Source organism: Monopterus albus, unplaced genomic scaffold (assembly GCF_001952655.1).
Source record: "Monopterus albus unplaced genomic scaffold, M_albus_1.0 scaffold172.1, whole genome shotgun sequence".
NCBI classification, from domain to species: Eukaryota; Metazoa; Chordata; class Actinopteri; order Synbranchiformes; family Synbranchidae; genus Monopterus; species Monopterus albus.
The window spans coordinates 3,009,024-3,025,302 of record NW_018128052.1 but is presented as its reverse complement, the minus strand read 5'-3'; the positions used below and the strand labels follow the sequence as shown (position 1 = coordinate 3,025,302).

General features: G+C 40.9%; 1 protein-coding gene and 1 non-coding gene across 3 annotated transcripts; one reads left to right on the top strand and one right to left on the bottom strand.

Moving 5' to 3' along the window:
* On the bottom strand, positions 1-9,393 carry septin2 (septin 2). 2 transcript variants are annotated; one of them, XM_020616159.1, is made up of 13 exons: positions 9,171-9,393; positions 8,238-8,279; positions 6,721-6,835; positions 4,959-5,045; positions 4,680-4,803; positions 4,341-4,475; positions 4,023-4,140; positions 3,669-3,770; positions 3,429-3,574; positions 2,977-3,099; positions 2,068-2,128; positions 1,232-1,328; positions 1-1,098 (listed from the first exon to the last, which is right to left on the bottom strand). In XM_020616159.1, exons 2-12 carry the CDS (start codon positions 8,259-8,261, stop codon positions 1,242-1,244), a joined length of 1,122 nt encoding a protein of 373 aa, XP_020471815.1. In that variant the 5' UTR covers positions 8,262-8,279; positions 9,171-9,393; the 3' UTR covers positions 1-1,098; positions 1,232-1,241. The 2 variants fall into 2 exon arrangements, with proteins under 2 accessions (XP_020471815.1, XP_020471816.1); XM_020616160.1 differs by having other exon boundaries at positions 407-1,098; positions 3,016-3,099; positions 9,171-9,392.
* Positions 9,394-10,992: 1,599 nt separating this feature from the next.
* Positions 10,993-11,064, top strand: trnap-ugg (transfer RNA proline (anticodon UGG)). The gene has a single exon. It is a non-coding gene; the product is annotated as a tRNA-Pro (tRNA).
* The last annotated feature ends 5,215 nt before the right edge of the window (positions 11,065-16,279 follow it).

Below are 16,279 nucleotides of genomic sequence, written 5' to 3'. Positions count from 1 at the left end.
TAAAGTTGAATAAAACCTTTATTATAATAAATGCATCAAGAACAATATTTGGTGCTTGAATATTTGATAAAAACAGCACAAAGAGGAATGTTGGTCTCAGCTTGGCTGGTGAGGGAAACAATGGCTACATTGACCTCATCGAGTCACTCTAAACCTCTGCAGTCATAGAAACCACAAAGTACTCAGCAGCTGGGACATGAACTAGATAATACCTCTAAAATCTCAATGAAAGGCGAAACAACAGTCCCTGGCACATTACAGTATCGAGGAGACATTTAGTAAAAGAGGTGTCCTTCATTTGTCAGGAAGACTGCAAGAGGTCGGGGGTCACAGTTTTTTTAAATTCATGTCAAACTCAAGAGCTTAACACTTGAATGTCATTGTACTTGGTGAAACAAATTTGAGAACTAATGGATAAGGTTTGGACAGGAAAAGAGAGGAGTTGACCCCAACACAGCACTCGAGGGAAATTTTACCTGAAATTTTATGGGGTCAAGAGCTGCATGCATATGAGTGGATAACATGAGTGACACTGAGCAGGGCGGACCCTGTTTCATGTGGAAATCTTAAATCATGCTTTTTCTTGACAAAAAATTTAATACAATGGCATAAAAGTGTATTTCTGCTAGTTTTCACCACAGTTGATTCTCCCAGCGAAGCTCTTTCACAGAGCTAAGGTTAGCACGTGCTTTAAGAGACTAAAAGCACTGAACAGGAGCAGTAATACTTTGGTTTTCTCAATAGCAAAATGGAAAAAGGTTGTAACAGAACATCTCAGTGGGTTTGTATTCAAAATATATGCCACAGTTTTCAAAGATGCTTCACATGACTTCATTTGAATAACTGGCAAAAGTTTAACAAGGACACAAAATCTTAAAAAAAAAAAAAAAAAGAAAGAAATGGAACCCTTTAAATATATAAACCCAACACTGTCTGAATATACTTTACTGTTGTGGATAAAAAAAAAATGACTCCAGATCCCATGTGGGACTGAATGAAGATAGTGGCAAGCAGTACGAGTCAATAACCCGATGGCTCTTAACATCTGTTCTGCTATCATCCTTCTCTCTGGTCAAACTCAAGCAGTGGCTTAAATACCTACAGTGGAAGTAAAGAGTACAAATTATCATGATTGTATTGTTACTGTTCAAATCTGAGAACTGTTGAATTGTGCATGCAATAATCAGTGTGTCTGCATGTGAGCGAGTGTATGCACGGGTCCTGCTCCTACCGCAGATGTTTCACACATGGGGGCTGTCTCCCTCTCCATCTCCATGTTTCTGCATCTGGGCCTGCATCTTTGCAATCATCTCCTGCATTCGCCTCAACTGTACAAGACAGAAAATCATGTCTGACTGGGGAAACAACAAATGCACTTAAAACTAATGAGGCACATTCATTTAGACGGCTGAGATCATTTCCTTTGGCAGTCCTGCTAAATGCATCATCATTAATACAAGTCAGATTAGAAAGAACTCCTGCCACATAGACTGCTTGGACAGAAACCAACTGGGAACCTTATTCATTTACCAATGTTAGTTACAAAGCAGAACAGAAACAAGTCTTATCAAGGCTGGACTGTTTCCAGTATTTAAATTATTTGAGCTAGATTGTTAAAGGAATAGTTCTAATTTTGGGGAGACGTTTCTTTTAGCTTACTCGCCAAGACGAGAAAATAACACTCATTTCTGTACGCTAGAGCCAGCAGCCAGTTAGCTTAGCGTAGCATCACATAAAGACTGGAAACAGCTACCGTGGAAATATTCACCTAGCAGCACAGCGTTACCTCAATGAACTAGTTCCCTGTTTCAGATCTTTATGCCGTTTGCCTTTTTGGCTTCATATTTACAGATATGATCGGCATACTGTACGTTCAGACAAGAATGGGTCTAACTATTCCTTTAAGAAACCTGGGCAACCAAGAAGGACAATCCATGAAAACTGAATTTGTTTTGATTAACCTCTAGAGTCCTGAGCTTTGGAAACCCAAGCTGTGCGGTCCTCATATGAGGACGCAGGGACTCTAGAGGTTAAGCCCAATGTAGTAGAGTGTCTAAAACCTCCCACCTCAGCCTCCTTCTCCTGCAGGATCATGTCCTTGTCCATCTCCTCCGGCTCCGGTGCCTTTCTGTATCGACAGCACAAGTACAGTTACATTCCATGGTGCTCCAGGCAACAGAATCAAATATCTGCAATCACTAAGCTCAAGTAAAATGTACAGTCAAATAGGTTATGTATATGAAATCATTTTGTTACATGTGACTTTTTAAGTAACATTAGGCAAACATGATGACAAAAGCCACACTGAAAAAGTGGGAAAAGGGTCAGTGGGTTAGTGGAGTTCTTCTCTGCAGGTAGATAGAAAAGCTCGCAAGAGAGACGTGGGCATCTACAACAGGTAACTGCAACTAGATGAAGGCTCATGAGAAGCAGCAAGCAAGAGAGTCAGGGGAACAGAGTTACCTCCCCCATATAAAAAAAAAGGTACCTCCAACAGTCCATTCATGGGATTGGACAAATCAAGACCGGGCCGCCATCATTGGACAGATGGCGATGTGAGGACAGTAAAACCACTCTGGACAGTAAAATCCTGGGTTGGCTTTAGAGGAAAGTCTAAAAGAATGCTTGTGGTCTACACAGAGCATTAAATGGTGATATATGTACACTATGTTAAATGGCACACATGTATGCTGCTTACAACCTCTATGCATATTAAACTAGACATTAATTCAGTTCTATCTCACTACCACGACTCAACATGCAAAATAGTTAGAGCTACTGCACACAGAAATTATACTACTAAAAAAATCCCACTACACAGGAATAATACATTTTAACTGTGCATGTGTCCAACAAAAGGCATTACTATGCATTTCTAACACTAGATTTGTTATACGTGATTACTGTAAATTCTTATCAGAGGGTTGCTGAGGTGGGGGAGGTGAAGAAAAGCAAGCTGACACAGCAAGTACGTACACAGGGGACAGAGGCAGAATGTAACCATGGGAGGACAACCTGCCACCCCGTTTGAGGCGTTCTGAGCGGAAGTTCTCGTAGTGCAGGTCCTGGGTCACTTCCTGCAGATCTTGCATGTGGGTTCTGTGGGGTTGTGGAAAAGTCATCAGCTGATAAATACTCCAGTACAGATGTTCTGACAACTACAGATGCTGGCAGAGTAGGGCTGTCACGCTTTCCAAAAATCTCGTTGGAACTGTCAGAAAGACCGTACCCCCCTGGTATTATTGCTAATGTTTTTTCCTCCTTTCCTGCCGCGGTTACACATTAACATAAAAAGTATGGGCAGAGCTAGACATCCTGGATAATGATTACATATTTACCAAGCTAACTATAAATTCTTCCACAGCATTTATAGGAAATCAGAAATATCTTGCACTTTGGTTCCAGTCTCCTCTTGCTCTCTTACTCACATCAGCATGGTACGCAGCTTGAGGAAGTCGTTGTGCTCTGGGTTCTCCACCTCTACCACTCCCCATGGGTACAGACGGCCCCTCACCTTCTTCCCTTTGGCCTCAATCTGCTGGTTGGATCCTACGACTGCAAATGGGATGCTGGTCTAGAAAAGAGTTTCAAATACTTTACATGACTACAACACTACAAACGGATACACGGCTGAGTGCGTCTTTAAAAAAAAAAAAAAAAAAGTTTACCTTGAGGATCCTGGTCTGCTCTTTGAAGTCCTCATCCTCATCTGACTCAGCATCAGGAAGGTGATAGATTTTGATACCATGTTCATCAATCTCATCCAGAATCTTACACAGACAAAACACAGATTATTATCTGTTATGAGGACAAATGTCGACCTGTTGGTTTCCACTTAGTAAAAAAGTAAAAGAATATTCTATTATTTAAAATAATTTCTGACACGATGTCGCTGGCATTCACGTATCATTGGGGTGGTACCTACGCTATGGCTAAAGCAGTGAACATGAGCACATGATAGCTACCGTTTCTCTCAATAACTGGAAAGCCCTGTAAACAAGGTACAACTGTGCTGTTCTCACCCTGCGCTTGAGCCTCTCTCTCTCCCTGAGGGTGAGTGTGTCCGCCTTGGCGATGACAGGAACCACGTTAACCTTATTGTGAATGGCCTTCATGAACTGCACGTCCAGGGGTTTCAGACTGGTCAGACAGGAAACAAAGAGACAAAAGGACCCAAGTAAGGATTTAGAAAATGCAGAGAAGCAGTGTCAAATATGTTAACTAACACACAGACAAACAGTGTATTAACCGAGTACACAAATATGTTAACTAACACACAGACAAACCTCAGTGTATTAACCGAGTACAATACAGTACAAATGCAAGTATGTGTTGCTCACCCATGACCAAGCGGGGAGATGAAATAAAAGCAACAATGAACTCTATTGTCGACAATGTGTCGACGATTTAGACCGCTCTCGTCATGGAGGTAGCGCTCAAACTGGTCATCGATGTAGCTGATAATGGTGCTGAAACTGGATGAAACACAATATACATCACATTATACATCCAGTTTGCATCACAGTATAGTGTACCAGAAAACCACCCACTGAATACTAAAAGCCCCAAAACCCAGATGATTTAAATTAACTGTCCAAGATTAGCAGCTCATTACTGGATCACAGGACTGACAGCGGGTATTTTAAATCTAAAAAAACGTCATCTCCTCAGCAGCATACCAGTCCTGGCTGTTGATGGCGTCTCCGTATCCTGGTGTGTCTACCACAGTAAGACGAAGCTTCACTCCTCGCTCCTCAATCTCTACTGTCGACGCCTCAATCTGAACCGTCCTTTCTATCTTCTCTGTTAGACAGAAAGAAAAATAACTGAAAGTAGGGACACAGTCAGACCAACATGATTTACTAAGTGGCTCTACTGAGTTAAAAGTATTGATTTGACTAACATGCAGGTTAAACTGTTCTACATAAAACAAGAACCATTTAGTGTGCGTGTTTTACCTGCTGCTCCAGGGATGACTCTCTCAGGGTAAAGGTCAGTTAGAAAAAGGCTGTTGATCAGGGTGGATTTTCCAAGCCCAGATTCACCTTTTGACATTGGAGGAAAGTGAAACAGTCATCCCGGAATCAACACCAGTTAACGTCAAAATAAGAAGCTGAATAAATACTAGACAGTTGCTAATTTACAACTGCACAGTCAGATTCTGGCTGGCGTAAAGTTCCTTGCTGTGCTGCATGAGACGAGAAGCCTGCCTGTGATGCACACAAGGCCTCACACCAAACAGAAATATGTATCAGCATGATACCAAGTCTGACTTCACTGCAAATCTTTCCCAGAACTATGTCAGATGGTGGGTTAAACACTTCTTGTACCTGAGGACAGAGTGCGGGAGTTCATAACCAGCCAGCAGCATTCAAGTGCTTCAAAGTCAACAGGGTCGTGTTACTCAAAGACGAGTAGCAAGAACTAAGAACATGGATATCCTCTTCACTCTTTATATGAAAATCTGCAATGAATTAAAGAAGCTATACTGACTAATAACTTTCTCCTAAGACTGTCTGCTTAGTGAAACTATGCTGTGTACATCAGTATCAAGCTTAAACTTAATTGGATGCCATTATTTAAACTGGCTCCACAGAAAAAAAGGAAGCGTTGTACAAACATCCCCAAACTTCTGTAGAAACTGTAGAGAATAAAACAAACACAATAAACCAGCCACAGTTTCAGTCAGTGATCATGTTTCAAATAAATGCTAATGACCTAATTCTCAGACTTGTTCCAAAGTCAAGTCTTTCAGCACATGATAATGCAAATCCACTGTTTAAGTCTCGTAGTACGACTACTTTTTTCCTGGGCAACCAGCAAGTTACTGCAGCACTTTAGCTTAAGCAACAGCAGTGAACAAACCTTCTAAAAATATGTAAGAAAATAAACCATGTTCCACGGCCGCATTAGAGATGCTGAAACATGATAAACCTAAAGTGAATGCTGTTATTGTGGTTCCCACCAGGGCTGTGGCAAACATGTCTGTTAAACAAAATTCAGGTACCTGTGGGATAGTATCTGTGTTTTTAACTAAACAAATGTATAATGATGAGAAACTGTGCATTTACATTATAAGTATATTATTTCTATCTAAACATGCAGGAAAACAGTGACCTGTAGAGGTCACACAGAAAGTTAAACAAGCATTCAGAGAGTTTTCTTGCAGCGGAGGGATCAGCAGGCCTTGTCCACTGTGTGAATTACTCCCTCAGGGCCCACAGGCTACATTCCTTTTGGGTTTATTTTAAAGCAGAAGGATGAGCAGTGTTCAGAGGAGCTTCTACCCGCCCCACTCAGCAACAAGCACAGAGGTTCACACAGTCACAGCATTTAAATTGCTGCTGGTGCCAGCTGAGCAACTACACTTATGTGACATCTGCCTCCACTGAGCAAAGAGCCTCCATGCACACAAACACACACCTGACTAAGACAAAGCAAGTGCTTAAAAGCTGTGGAGGTCAGAGAACTGTCATGGGGAAAGGCCATTATAAAAAGAAAAGCACATGACAGCAACAACTGACAGCAAGACAAATGGGCAAGATCCCACTATATGTTTGTAACAAAATCAAACTCGCATGAGCTAAAAACCCAAAATGCATTTCTCAAATGTTCAATCACTGAGATACACTCTCTTTTTCCAAACTAGATCAGTATGAACTGACAGCAAGAAGAAAACAAAATTAGAAAAGTTCTGAAAAAGAGTGACGACACACTCACCTACCACCATCAGTGTAAACTCAAATCCTTTTTTCACTGACTTGCGATGAACCTGGTTAGGCAGGTTGGCGAATCCAACGTACCCTGGAGTCTCAGGGTTGGTGAACTGACCCTGCTGTAAAAAAAATAAAATAAATAAATAAAGTTTAAAGACAGGAGGGCAGAATTCTTTCAAAAACATGTTAGGTAGAGTACCTTTAAGTGTTAACATCACCAAATTCCCCCCCCCCACCCCCATCACATCCTGTTTCCTAAAGCTGCGACGTAAAATACAGATGCCTGGTTGTGACAAACTGCAAGAAATGCAGCCTCCAGTCTAATGCTAGCATTAGCTACGGTAGGTCGCAGGGGTGTGGAAACGGCCCTCGATGTTAAAAAAAAAAAAAAAAAAAGTTTAAAGACAGGAGGGCAGAATTCTTTCAAAAGGTACTCTATCTAATTCCCCCCCACCCCCATCACATCCTGTTTCCTAAAGCTGCGACGTAAAATACAGATGCCTGGTTGTGACAAACTGCAAGAAATGCAGCCTCCAGTCTAATGCTAGCATTAGCTAGCTAACGAGTACCTTTGTCAGAACGCACTGGTTATTTGCTAATCTGACACAAAGCTCCATAATTAAAATCACATTAATTCAATACAAAAGTAAAATCATGACCATGCTAAGTCACTAATGTTACCAAAACATACACATTAGCTTGAGAAGCCAACACATCCAGAAAGGAAGAACTTTAAATGCTCCACATCTCAAAAGGTCACACTGATGTTAACCCTGGTTTTTGCTCCTTGTCCCACGTTTTAATCCAAGCATCACCTTGGCAATTGTTACAACAATAACATGGCAGCTAATTAGAGGTGTTAGAGTAGAGATCACTGAGGGGACATCTGTTCTGTACAGTCAGAGTATTTAGCAGGAAAATGGTGACTTCTCTGCAGTCTTATTTGCATTTCCACCCATCACTCCAGTGTTTATGGCCCTTTCCTACACAGAGCTCCTCAACAGACTCAGTGAGTAAAATACAAAGGTACTTGTTCCTAATTTGGTTTGTTCTTTTTGGCTGCACAGTCTTGAAAAATTTATGGAAGCCTCCCTTCTGCCAACATTCAACAAAGGTCCTGACCGATAAGACTGATAAGTTCTCGCTCTGCCATTGGGCCCTTTCACCACATCTAAAGTCACATTGAGTCATGAGGATGGTGAGCAGCACTCTCAGCTCTTTGACTGACCAAACATTCAAGCAGTAATTAATAATGGAAGGAAACCGGGAGAGTACAAAATGTTCCACTGAAATAAACAGTTTAGAAAAAGATCTGCTTGACAGACTTTTAAAACGGCAGCTGACTTACTGTTTATAACAAAACCACTCCACCGTGGATGAAAGAGTATATTAGTAACATACTTTACCCTCACTTTTAACACTACGCCATGAAACTAGACAACAGCCACCAAGTCACAAATAGGAACCTGGTATTATTGCATGTTGTATCAGTTCAGATGGTTTCTGTTTTTCAAGACTCACCTTCATTTTTTCGGCCTGAGACATTTTTTCTCCTTGTTAAACCTGAAAGAACCACACCATTTCACATAGTTAGTTACCTATAACAATAGCCAGCACTTAAACTTAATTTTACTATAATTTGGGCCTTTTCTGAAATAGAAGTAATTCATGCAGTCACATACTTGCAGGCCTGTGAGAGACAGGAAGTCTGGTTTGTGCTCACAGAGGTTTGTGAGAGTGCTGTCTCTCACCACAAAAAAAAAAAAAACTCTTTTCGTGCACAGAAACTAAGCTTATAACAATTTGTATCATGTAGATTTCCTTGATGGCTGTTGTTTCTGGTGCCGTGTTATGGCATCTTTGTTTCAAACTCCCTTATGGATTGAAATAGCCACGGCATTCATTGGTAGGATGAAAACTCACAGCACAATATTTATTTTTGCTGACTGATTTGACAAATGCAACGCTACGTGTCTAAGTTAGCTGGAGCGAACTCAGAAAGCCTTATCGACCTAGAATAATTCGGGATGGAAATAAGTAACGCTACCTAAAACGAATAGTACTAACCTTCTTACGTACACTGTTAGTGAAATGGAAATTTGCTGCTTAATTAGCAAAGCCTGTTTTCATAACGGTAACAACGCGTGGGTGTGAACTGGGCTGATGCTGCCATAAAATCCCCTTTTTGATGGTACTTTTGTATGAAAATGAGTCCAGATCAAAGCTATTTCCCAAGCTAACAGCCCCCCGCTAGCTGTTCAGCAAAGGGGTACAAGACAAGCTTAGCACATCGTTTACCACTAGCTAACTAGCCGAGTAGCTTCTCCAGCAGGATGTTAACTTCAAAGATGCTAATAATAGTTAATGTTAGCGCCGTCGGTTTAACTGCCAGACCGCGACCTGCGCAACACCGAGACAGCTCATAAATAAGAGATGAGAAATAAGAAACGATACCTTGCAGCCCGTTCGCAGAGAATACAGTCCAGGGAGGGACAGAGAGACTAGCTGACGATGAGGAGTAGACTTGGCGGACACCTCAAATTCTTCAGATTCCGGTGCAGCAGCTTCCTTCAGCAGCACAGACAGACCACAATGCACTGGGCCCAGAAGAGCAGCGGAGTTCAGCCCTGTCCCCCTGCTCACACACGGCCATGTCCAGTATCAGCTACTACAAGCTCATTAAAAAGAAAAAGTATTTATTATTAAGACAGAGGCAATTAATAACCGATTATGGGACAACTATAAAGGGTCATAATAGTTTACATCATACAAAACAGGCCATAAGCAGAATAATAGAATAAAAAAAGGCCTTTGTGATGTTATGTTAGATACTGTTAAGGAGGAAATGGAGTATGACTCCAAATTAGCATATCAGCTTTTCCATTTTGCTTTCTGCCTCAGCCAATAATTGATTTCTTTGTAGTGGATCGGGTTCATTCAAGCAGAGATACAATTTGTCGTCTTATGTAAACACTATTGTATGAGAGATATAGGCATGGCCAGATTATGAAACAGTGGGCCATAGACACGTAAAGGCCCCTACCTCTCCTACTCTTCCAGGAGAAAGATTCACAGATTGAGCAGCCAGGTAAGTTGTAGTCAGCATGGTTGTTTGGTGTCCATTTGTAATAGTTTTGCATAAAGTTTAGACATTTTCTGTTAATATTTACTCATTTTGCATTTCTCCCTAGTCATTTTGCAACTATTTTTGCTTGTTCTGTCTATTGTTAGTTGTTTTGCATATCCTTGTAATTGTTTTGTGTCTCTTTTTGCCATTTAATGATATTTAGTTGTATGTAGTTGTTTGCTGTTTATAGTCAACTAATTATGTACGCCAAACTCGGCTGTATAATTGAAAATACTAACAAAGAACATACAGTATACTACCAGTACTAATACATACTAAGAAACATTACAGTAGCTATTTGTAACTTCCAGTACATATCTGGTAGGGTAATAAAATTACAACCCTCTACAGCAATGCACCACCGAATAGATCTTTTTCACATGAGACATGTTGATATGTCACAGAAGATGTGAATAACAAACAGGTGTAAACAAGAAAAATTAATGATGGCTGAATTCCATTTAGCAGCTTCAGTTTTTTTTTTTTTTGCCCCTGCTATTGTGCAAACTGGGTCACTGACACTGATATGGAGCTGGTGGTGACACACCTGTCTCCATAGAGGTCCTACACAGACATCTGTCTCCACACGTTCCCTTCCTGCCTCAGGGCCACTTGCTTGGTAAATGTCTATAAAACAAACATTATTTGGACTGTGTGACAAGAGCATCAGATATGTTATAGGCTATTCATTAAAAGCAGAATGAATAGTCCAACGATAACATAGTCCACTACGTGTGATGTACACTGACTGGCCACTTTATTAGGTACACCTGTACAATTGTGATTTTAGTGGGGCACAACAGATCAATACTGGAGCACGTGCCCCAGTAAAAGGGGCCTAACGACGGCTATGGTACTGTTCTATAATACCTGACGAATACTGTAAAACCATACAGAAACCTGCATTAGCGGTAGGTGGTCAAAAGAGGGTGCCAGGGCTCCTTATATAACTGACAGCTAAAGCCCAACAGTTTTACGGCTTACTTTAAAACACACGAGTGAATCCTCTGGTCAGTGTTATTGGACATAGTGTTATTACAGATAAATAACCAATCTGAAAGCTGCTACACATAGGCACAAAACAGCATAGGTACGTCTGACTACTGCAGTAACATATTTCAGATAATTCAATGAGTTAACTTTGCATATGGCTCGTTGGTCTAGGGGTATGATTCTCGCTTTGGGTGCGAGAGGTCCCGGGTTCAAATCCCGGACGAGCCCTCTCTTTTTTTCGTATAAGCTACATTGCTTTTTTATGGGTAGCAATGATTTCTTCCACAACTGTATGTTTACTCTTATTTAGCTGCAAAAATGGACTTGCCAGACAGCTGAAATGTAACTGTTATATTGATCTTTGTGGCATTACTGCTGCTTATTTTCTCATTACAGTATTATGAATGTGCCTATTTCTGCATGTGCTGTCAATTTGTCTACAATAAGCAGACAAATTAGTCTCATAAATGCTAAATTTGAGCTCTGATATGGTTAGCCACTTTTTCATTTAACATAGGTACTGATAGGCTATATATTAAGATATTGTGTCACTAAAGTATAAATTACCCAAACATAGGTGTTATTGCCTACAGATAAAGAAAAGTAGTTCACAGGAAGCAGCTCTATAGCTGTGAGGCCTCTTTCACTTTGTCTCTTTAGAATCTTCCTGTGAAACTCATTTGATTTTAAAGTCCTAAGAAAACGCTTATAAATGAACACAGTCACATGTTTTGTGTCCAAATCACATTCCCATACTTTTCTTTATACAGTCTCACTTGACTAGTGCAGGAGGAGCATCAGAGGGCCTAAAATATGCTCACTTAAAGCTTTTTTGTCTTCACCCAGCAGGGGCTTATCTGAGCTGGTGTTGTGACAACATCTCTGCTCCCCTGCCTCCATTCTGGCTCAGGACAGCCACTGTTCCACTTAACACGAGTCCAGGGGATATCACGGTAAATACCAGTCTCTCTCCCTTTCTATTACAGCAAGCATATCATCGCCACAAGAGCTACACTACTTCCATTATTTTCATAAGCCTCTTAGTGGCACTATGCCTTGTCATGTCTAGAGTGGCTTCATACTGTTAGGTATTTTTAGTCAGATAGATATTGGATAGATACTTTATGTATTAGAAATGTTTAGTGGAGATAGGATGTCTAGTTAGACTGTTAAATGCTTAGTCATGCTTATGAGTTTCTACAGGGTACATCTGGTCAAGGATAACTAGAGAGAAGAGTTGATGACTGTCAGCAGACAGGGTGTTTAATATTATTATTATGACGTGTATAACTGTAGCCTTAGTCATAATATGTTCTTATGTTTAATGTCATGACATGTCACTAGAGGTCGTGTGAGAATGTTTTTAGCTACACACCACTTAACTAACAGACACACACACATTGATTTGCTTCATGTTTTGACTACTGCTATGACCAGCTGCAAAGCTGGTAACAGAGACGTCTCGGTTGACGTTTCTGTGTAGTATGGGGCTAGCCCAACCGAGGGGATATAATGTATAGGCCTGGTGGGTTCAGGGTCTTTCATCTTACATCTGCCTGCGAGCAGTTTGGAGGTGGAAGATACCTGAGTGTGTAATGTTAATTTTACCTGTGATCCTTTGAATAAATCAGCACTGTTTTGAAGTTACTTGGACTGTCTCGTCTCTCAGAGTTAGCATGGTAAAAAGTACCAGGTACAACAATACTGTGAAGTGAGTGACTTTCTATATATTTTAAGTACCTCTTTCCTGTACCCACCCTTTTAATGAGGTTAAAAGGTATTCTGCCATGAACAAGAACAAAATAAAATGCACAGCTTTTTAAATAATGCTATAATCCCACCTTTCAAAGAAAAGAAGCAAGCCAGAGAGGCAAAGGTGAAGTGCCATACAGTACCAACATTTTTACATATCCTCTCCATCTCAAACTGAGATGGGTCAAAAACCCTGGCTTTTGATCTTTGTCCCGCTCTCTGTGTGCAAAAGAGTGCAGCCTCTTCAACCTAGTAGCTACTGTTTCAGACGTTTAGCAGATGAGGGTTCCTCCGTGGCTGGGTGTTTGAAATGACTACTCTCGGTTCAGAAATGCTTCTTATAACCTTCACTAGCTGGGAGGCTGGTTTAACTTACGGACCATACTTTGACAAGACATGGTAGAAAAGCTGTAATTACACCAGAAGAGGTATAAATGGCAGGCTGTCCTCTCGCATTTTCACTTGATTTATCAAATGATGTGTAAAATCTTAGCTAACACGCCTTTAAAAGACTTAAATCAATCTAATACAAAGGCAACAGGTAGACCCTGTAAGACTATAACCAGTTAGTATAGATCAGTTAAACACTAGAGTCATAAATTCAGAGCGAGCTGGTTCGTTCTCTTGCAAAAGCTTTCACAGAAACATTCTTTAAATGTATAACATTCACTGGAGCCAGAGTCAGAAAGTGCTTCCAGTCTGACAGTTAAAGTAAGCAGTCGTCTGCTTAGACGGCACCTCTCACTTTACAAACAGCACTTCATTTACAGCAGGACATTTTAAATCTCCTGCCTCTGTGGCACTGAGTCACTGACAAATGCCTGGTTGCACATGTATCTCATTGACTGCTGACTCGGTTGTAGTAGTTGTTGGCTGATAATATGGCCCTCAAGTTTATCCTCAGATATTGGAGGAAGTGTATTAATTTAGCCTAGACGGGGCCTTATGAAAGCGTGCTGGCAGGCAGAGATGAGCAGAACCCCCCGCCCCCCGCCCCCAAACCTCTCTGGATCAGCCACAGAGCCTAAGTATATTCCACCATCAATGTGTCAGGGGGAAAGCTATTAAAACCGCTTTACTTTTCCTAAGTATCATGAGAATAAGCACAAGATTTAGTGAAATCCCCCCAGAGCACTGAAAATTTCAGGGATTTGTTTCCTAATGGACTGCTCAGAAGTGTCACGAACTCTTGAATGTAGTTTGGGGATTTTTGTGTATTTTTTTAGAGCTGAAGTGACAAAATTTCAAGTATGAAGCAGCTGAACTTTCCACATATTTGTATGAACCCATACATCAGTTCACTAGTATGCAATAATAGAATTCCTGTATAGACTCAGTGCAGGATAAGTTAGTCTTTCATTCAAATGACTGATATTGTTGAAGTAAAAGTGTGGAATGGTATTTTTAAAAGGTTTCAGTGCATCCATACTATTTCTACTATGATGTGCAGAAGAACACAACACACTGATCTCAAACTCAAACTGTGTAGTAGGCCACATTTCCACATGAGGGTCTTGGCCTTCATCTCATCAAGTCTGCCTCTCCAGACATCCTGCTCTAATCTGTCAGAAACCTGAATTTGTGTATCAATAATTCATTAATTTCCTCCCCCTCCTCAGCTTTCTATTTGACTGTAGATATTGTAAAACCAGCAGTTGTGGTGGTTCCCAGTATGTGTCTGATATCTCGTATCTGATTACAGACAACCCACGCCAAAGAGAAAGCTGTGGTGTTCACAGACTCTTTTGTTCATGCAGTTAGACTTAATTGGAAAACATAGGTGCAATCATTTTTGTTGCATGGAGGTTTACACGTTATATACAACATCAAATACCCATCAACCTAAAAGTAATACAGTTATTATAATATGATACACCTTTGCATTGTTCAACATTTTAGTGGTATTGCACAGGGATGTGCTCACTTTCATTGCATGCTGTGGCTTGAGTCAGACACAGCAGCTTCAGTGAACAATACAGCTGTCAAATACTTCAGCTATTCAGAAAGGGAAAAGCCATTTTCTAAGATTAAGAGATACACAATCACTAATTGTCTTTGCCAATAATCTGTTAAACAATGCAGTAAATTAGTAGGAACCACCAGCATGTTTTCTCCTGCGTGGAGTTGGCTTGATAGATTCTCTTTTAGCCAAATGCTGGCACACTCCCCCGGCCTGAGCGCCCAGCCTGCCTCTCTGTGTCGTCTTTCATTTCCTTCTTACCCTCGGGTCTTTCTGTACCTGTCAGTTTCTTTCTACAGTGTGACTCTTTAATCCACCTGAGTGCATGGAGGACAGTTTTGACATAAGAAGAAAAAATAGAGTCCTAAGGAGAGGACCAGTATCTTTAGAGCCTAGAGGATAACCGGATTAGGGCAGCCATTTTGTGCTGCTGGCAGTTTTTCTTATTACCCGTTTCCTCCTCCCACCCCTCATCTCTCCAGAGTTGAAATGCTGCCCTTTCTTAGAAGTCACACCAAACACAAGCACACAAAAATCCATACTGTTTTCCCAAGTACAACAACTGAACGTTTTATTAAGAATAAAAATCCATTGTGACAAATAACAAAGAAATATTCATTTCTGCCCCTCATGTAGTCCACCTCTCATGTTGTTCTCAGAGTTTTTTTTCTTTACTGTTGAAAACTTTCTAAAACATGGCCCCTCCGCGAAGTAATCGTTGTCTCTGTGTGGTGGTGGATGCCTCCTGTGTGCAAGGCCTGAGCCCACAGCAAAGCAGATAACGGTGCAGCAATGAGGAGACAGATCAACTGTCTGACCCCTGCTGTCAGTCACTTTATCCCTCTGGCCATCTGTTGAGGAAACCCAGAGGAAAAACTCTTCTCTGAAAACATCTTATCATCACCACCACCGATGTGGTGTGCACCACTGGATCTTTTATGAGAGTTCATTTTGCCTTTGAAGAGGCCTGCAGTGCCTTTGGCTGTGGGGGGGTAAATGAAATAAAGGCCTCCTCCTCACCTGATATCTAAGATTGTCGCTGCTACCGAAACCCAAATCAGGATCTTCAGCTAACCACAGAGAAACACATCATGTTTCTGTCATGGTAACACAACCCCAAATCAGAAAATAGTTAGGACTTTATGTAAACTCTAAAGTAACTGAGAATAATGACTTGTAAATCATCTGTGTCCTGTATTACACTGAAAACAATACAACAGCTCATTATTTGATGTGATACTTTGTCAACTTTATTCTGTTCAAAATAAACACTCACTTCACTTCAATTCTGATGCCTGCAGCACATTCCACAAAAAAGTGGACAATAAAGCGTTTACCACAGTGTGATGCTGCTGTTCCTTTTCACAACACTTAAAAGACTTTAGGGGCTGAGGACACCAAGTGATTAAATGTGTCCGGTGTCAATTTGTCCCATTCCTCCTGCAAACAAGTCTTAAGGTGCACAAGAGTCCTGGTCTTCATTGACACAATTTATGTTTCAAAATGCATCACACATTCTCTACTGGGGACAGGTGGGGACTGCAGGCAGGCCAGTCCAGCACTCACACCCTTTTCTTCCACAGCCAGGCCTTGGTAATGTGCAGTTTCTAGGTTTTGTATTGTCTTGTTGAAATATTCACAGGTGTCCCTGGAAAAGATGTCATCTTGAAGGCAACGTATGTTGCTCCAACATCTCCATGTCAAATCAAATCAAATCAAATCAAATCAAAT

Excerpts from the sequence above, each read along its gene's own strand:
- septin2 (XM_020616159.1), bottom strand. The coding sequence starts at position 8,261 with ATGTCTCAGGCCGAAAAAATGAAG. Across the intron at positions 6,836-8,237 it reads CTCAGGCCGAAAAAATGAAG|CAGGGTCAGTTCACCAACCC; the intron begins GTGAGTCTTGAA and ends TTTTTTTTACAG. Across the intron at positions 1,329-2,067 it reads TGCAGGAGAAGGAGGCTGAG|TTGAGGCGAATGCAGGAGAT; the intron begins GTGGGAGGTTTT and ends TGTCTTGTACAG.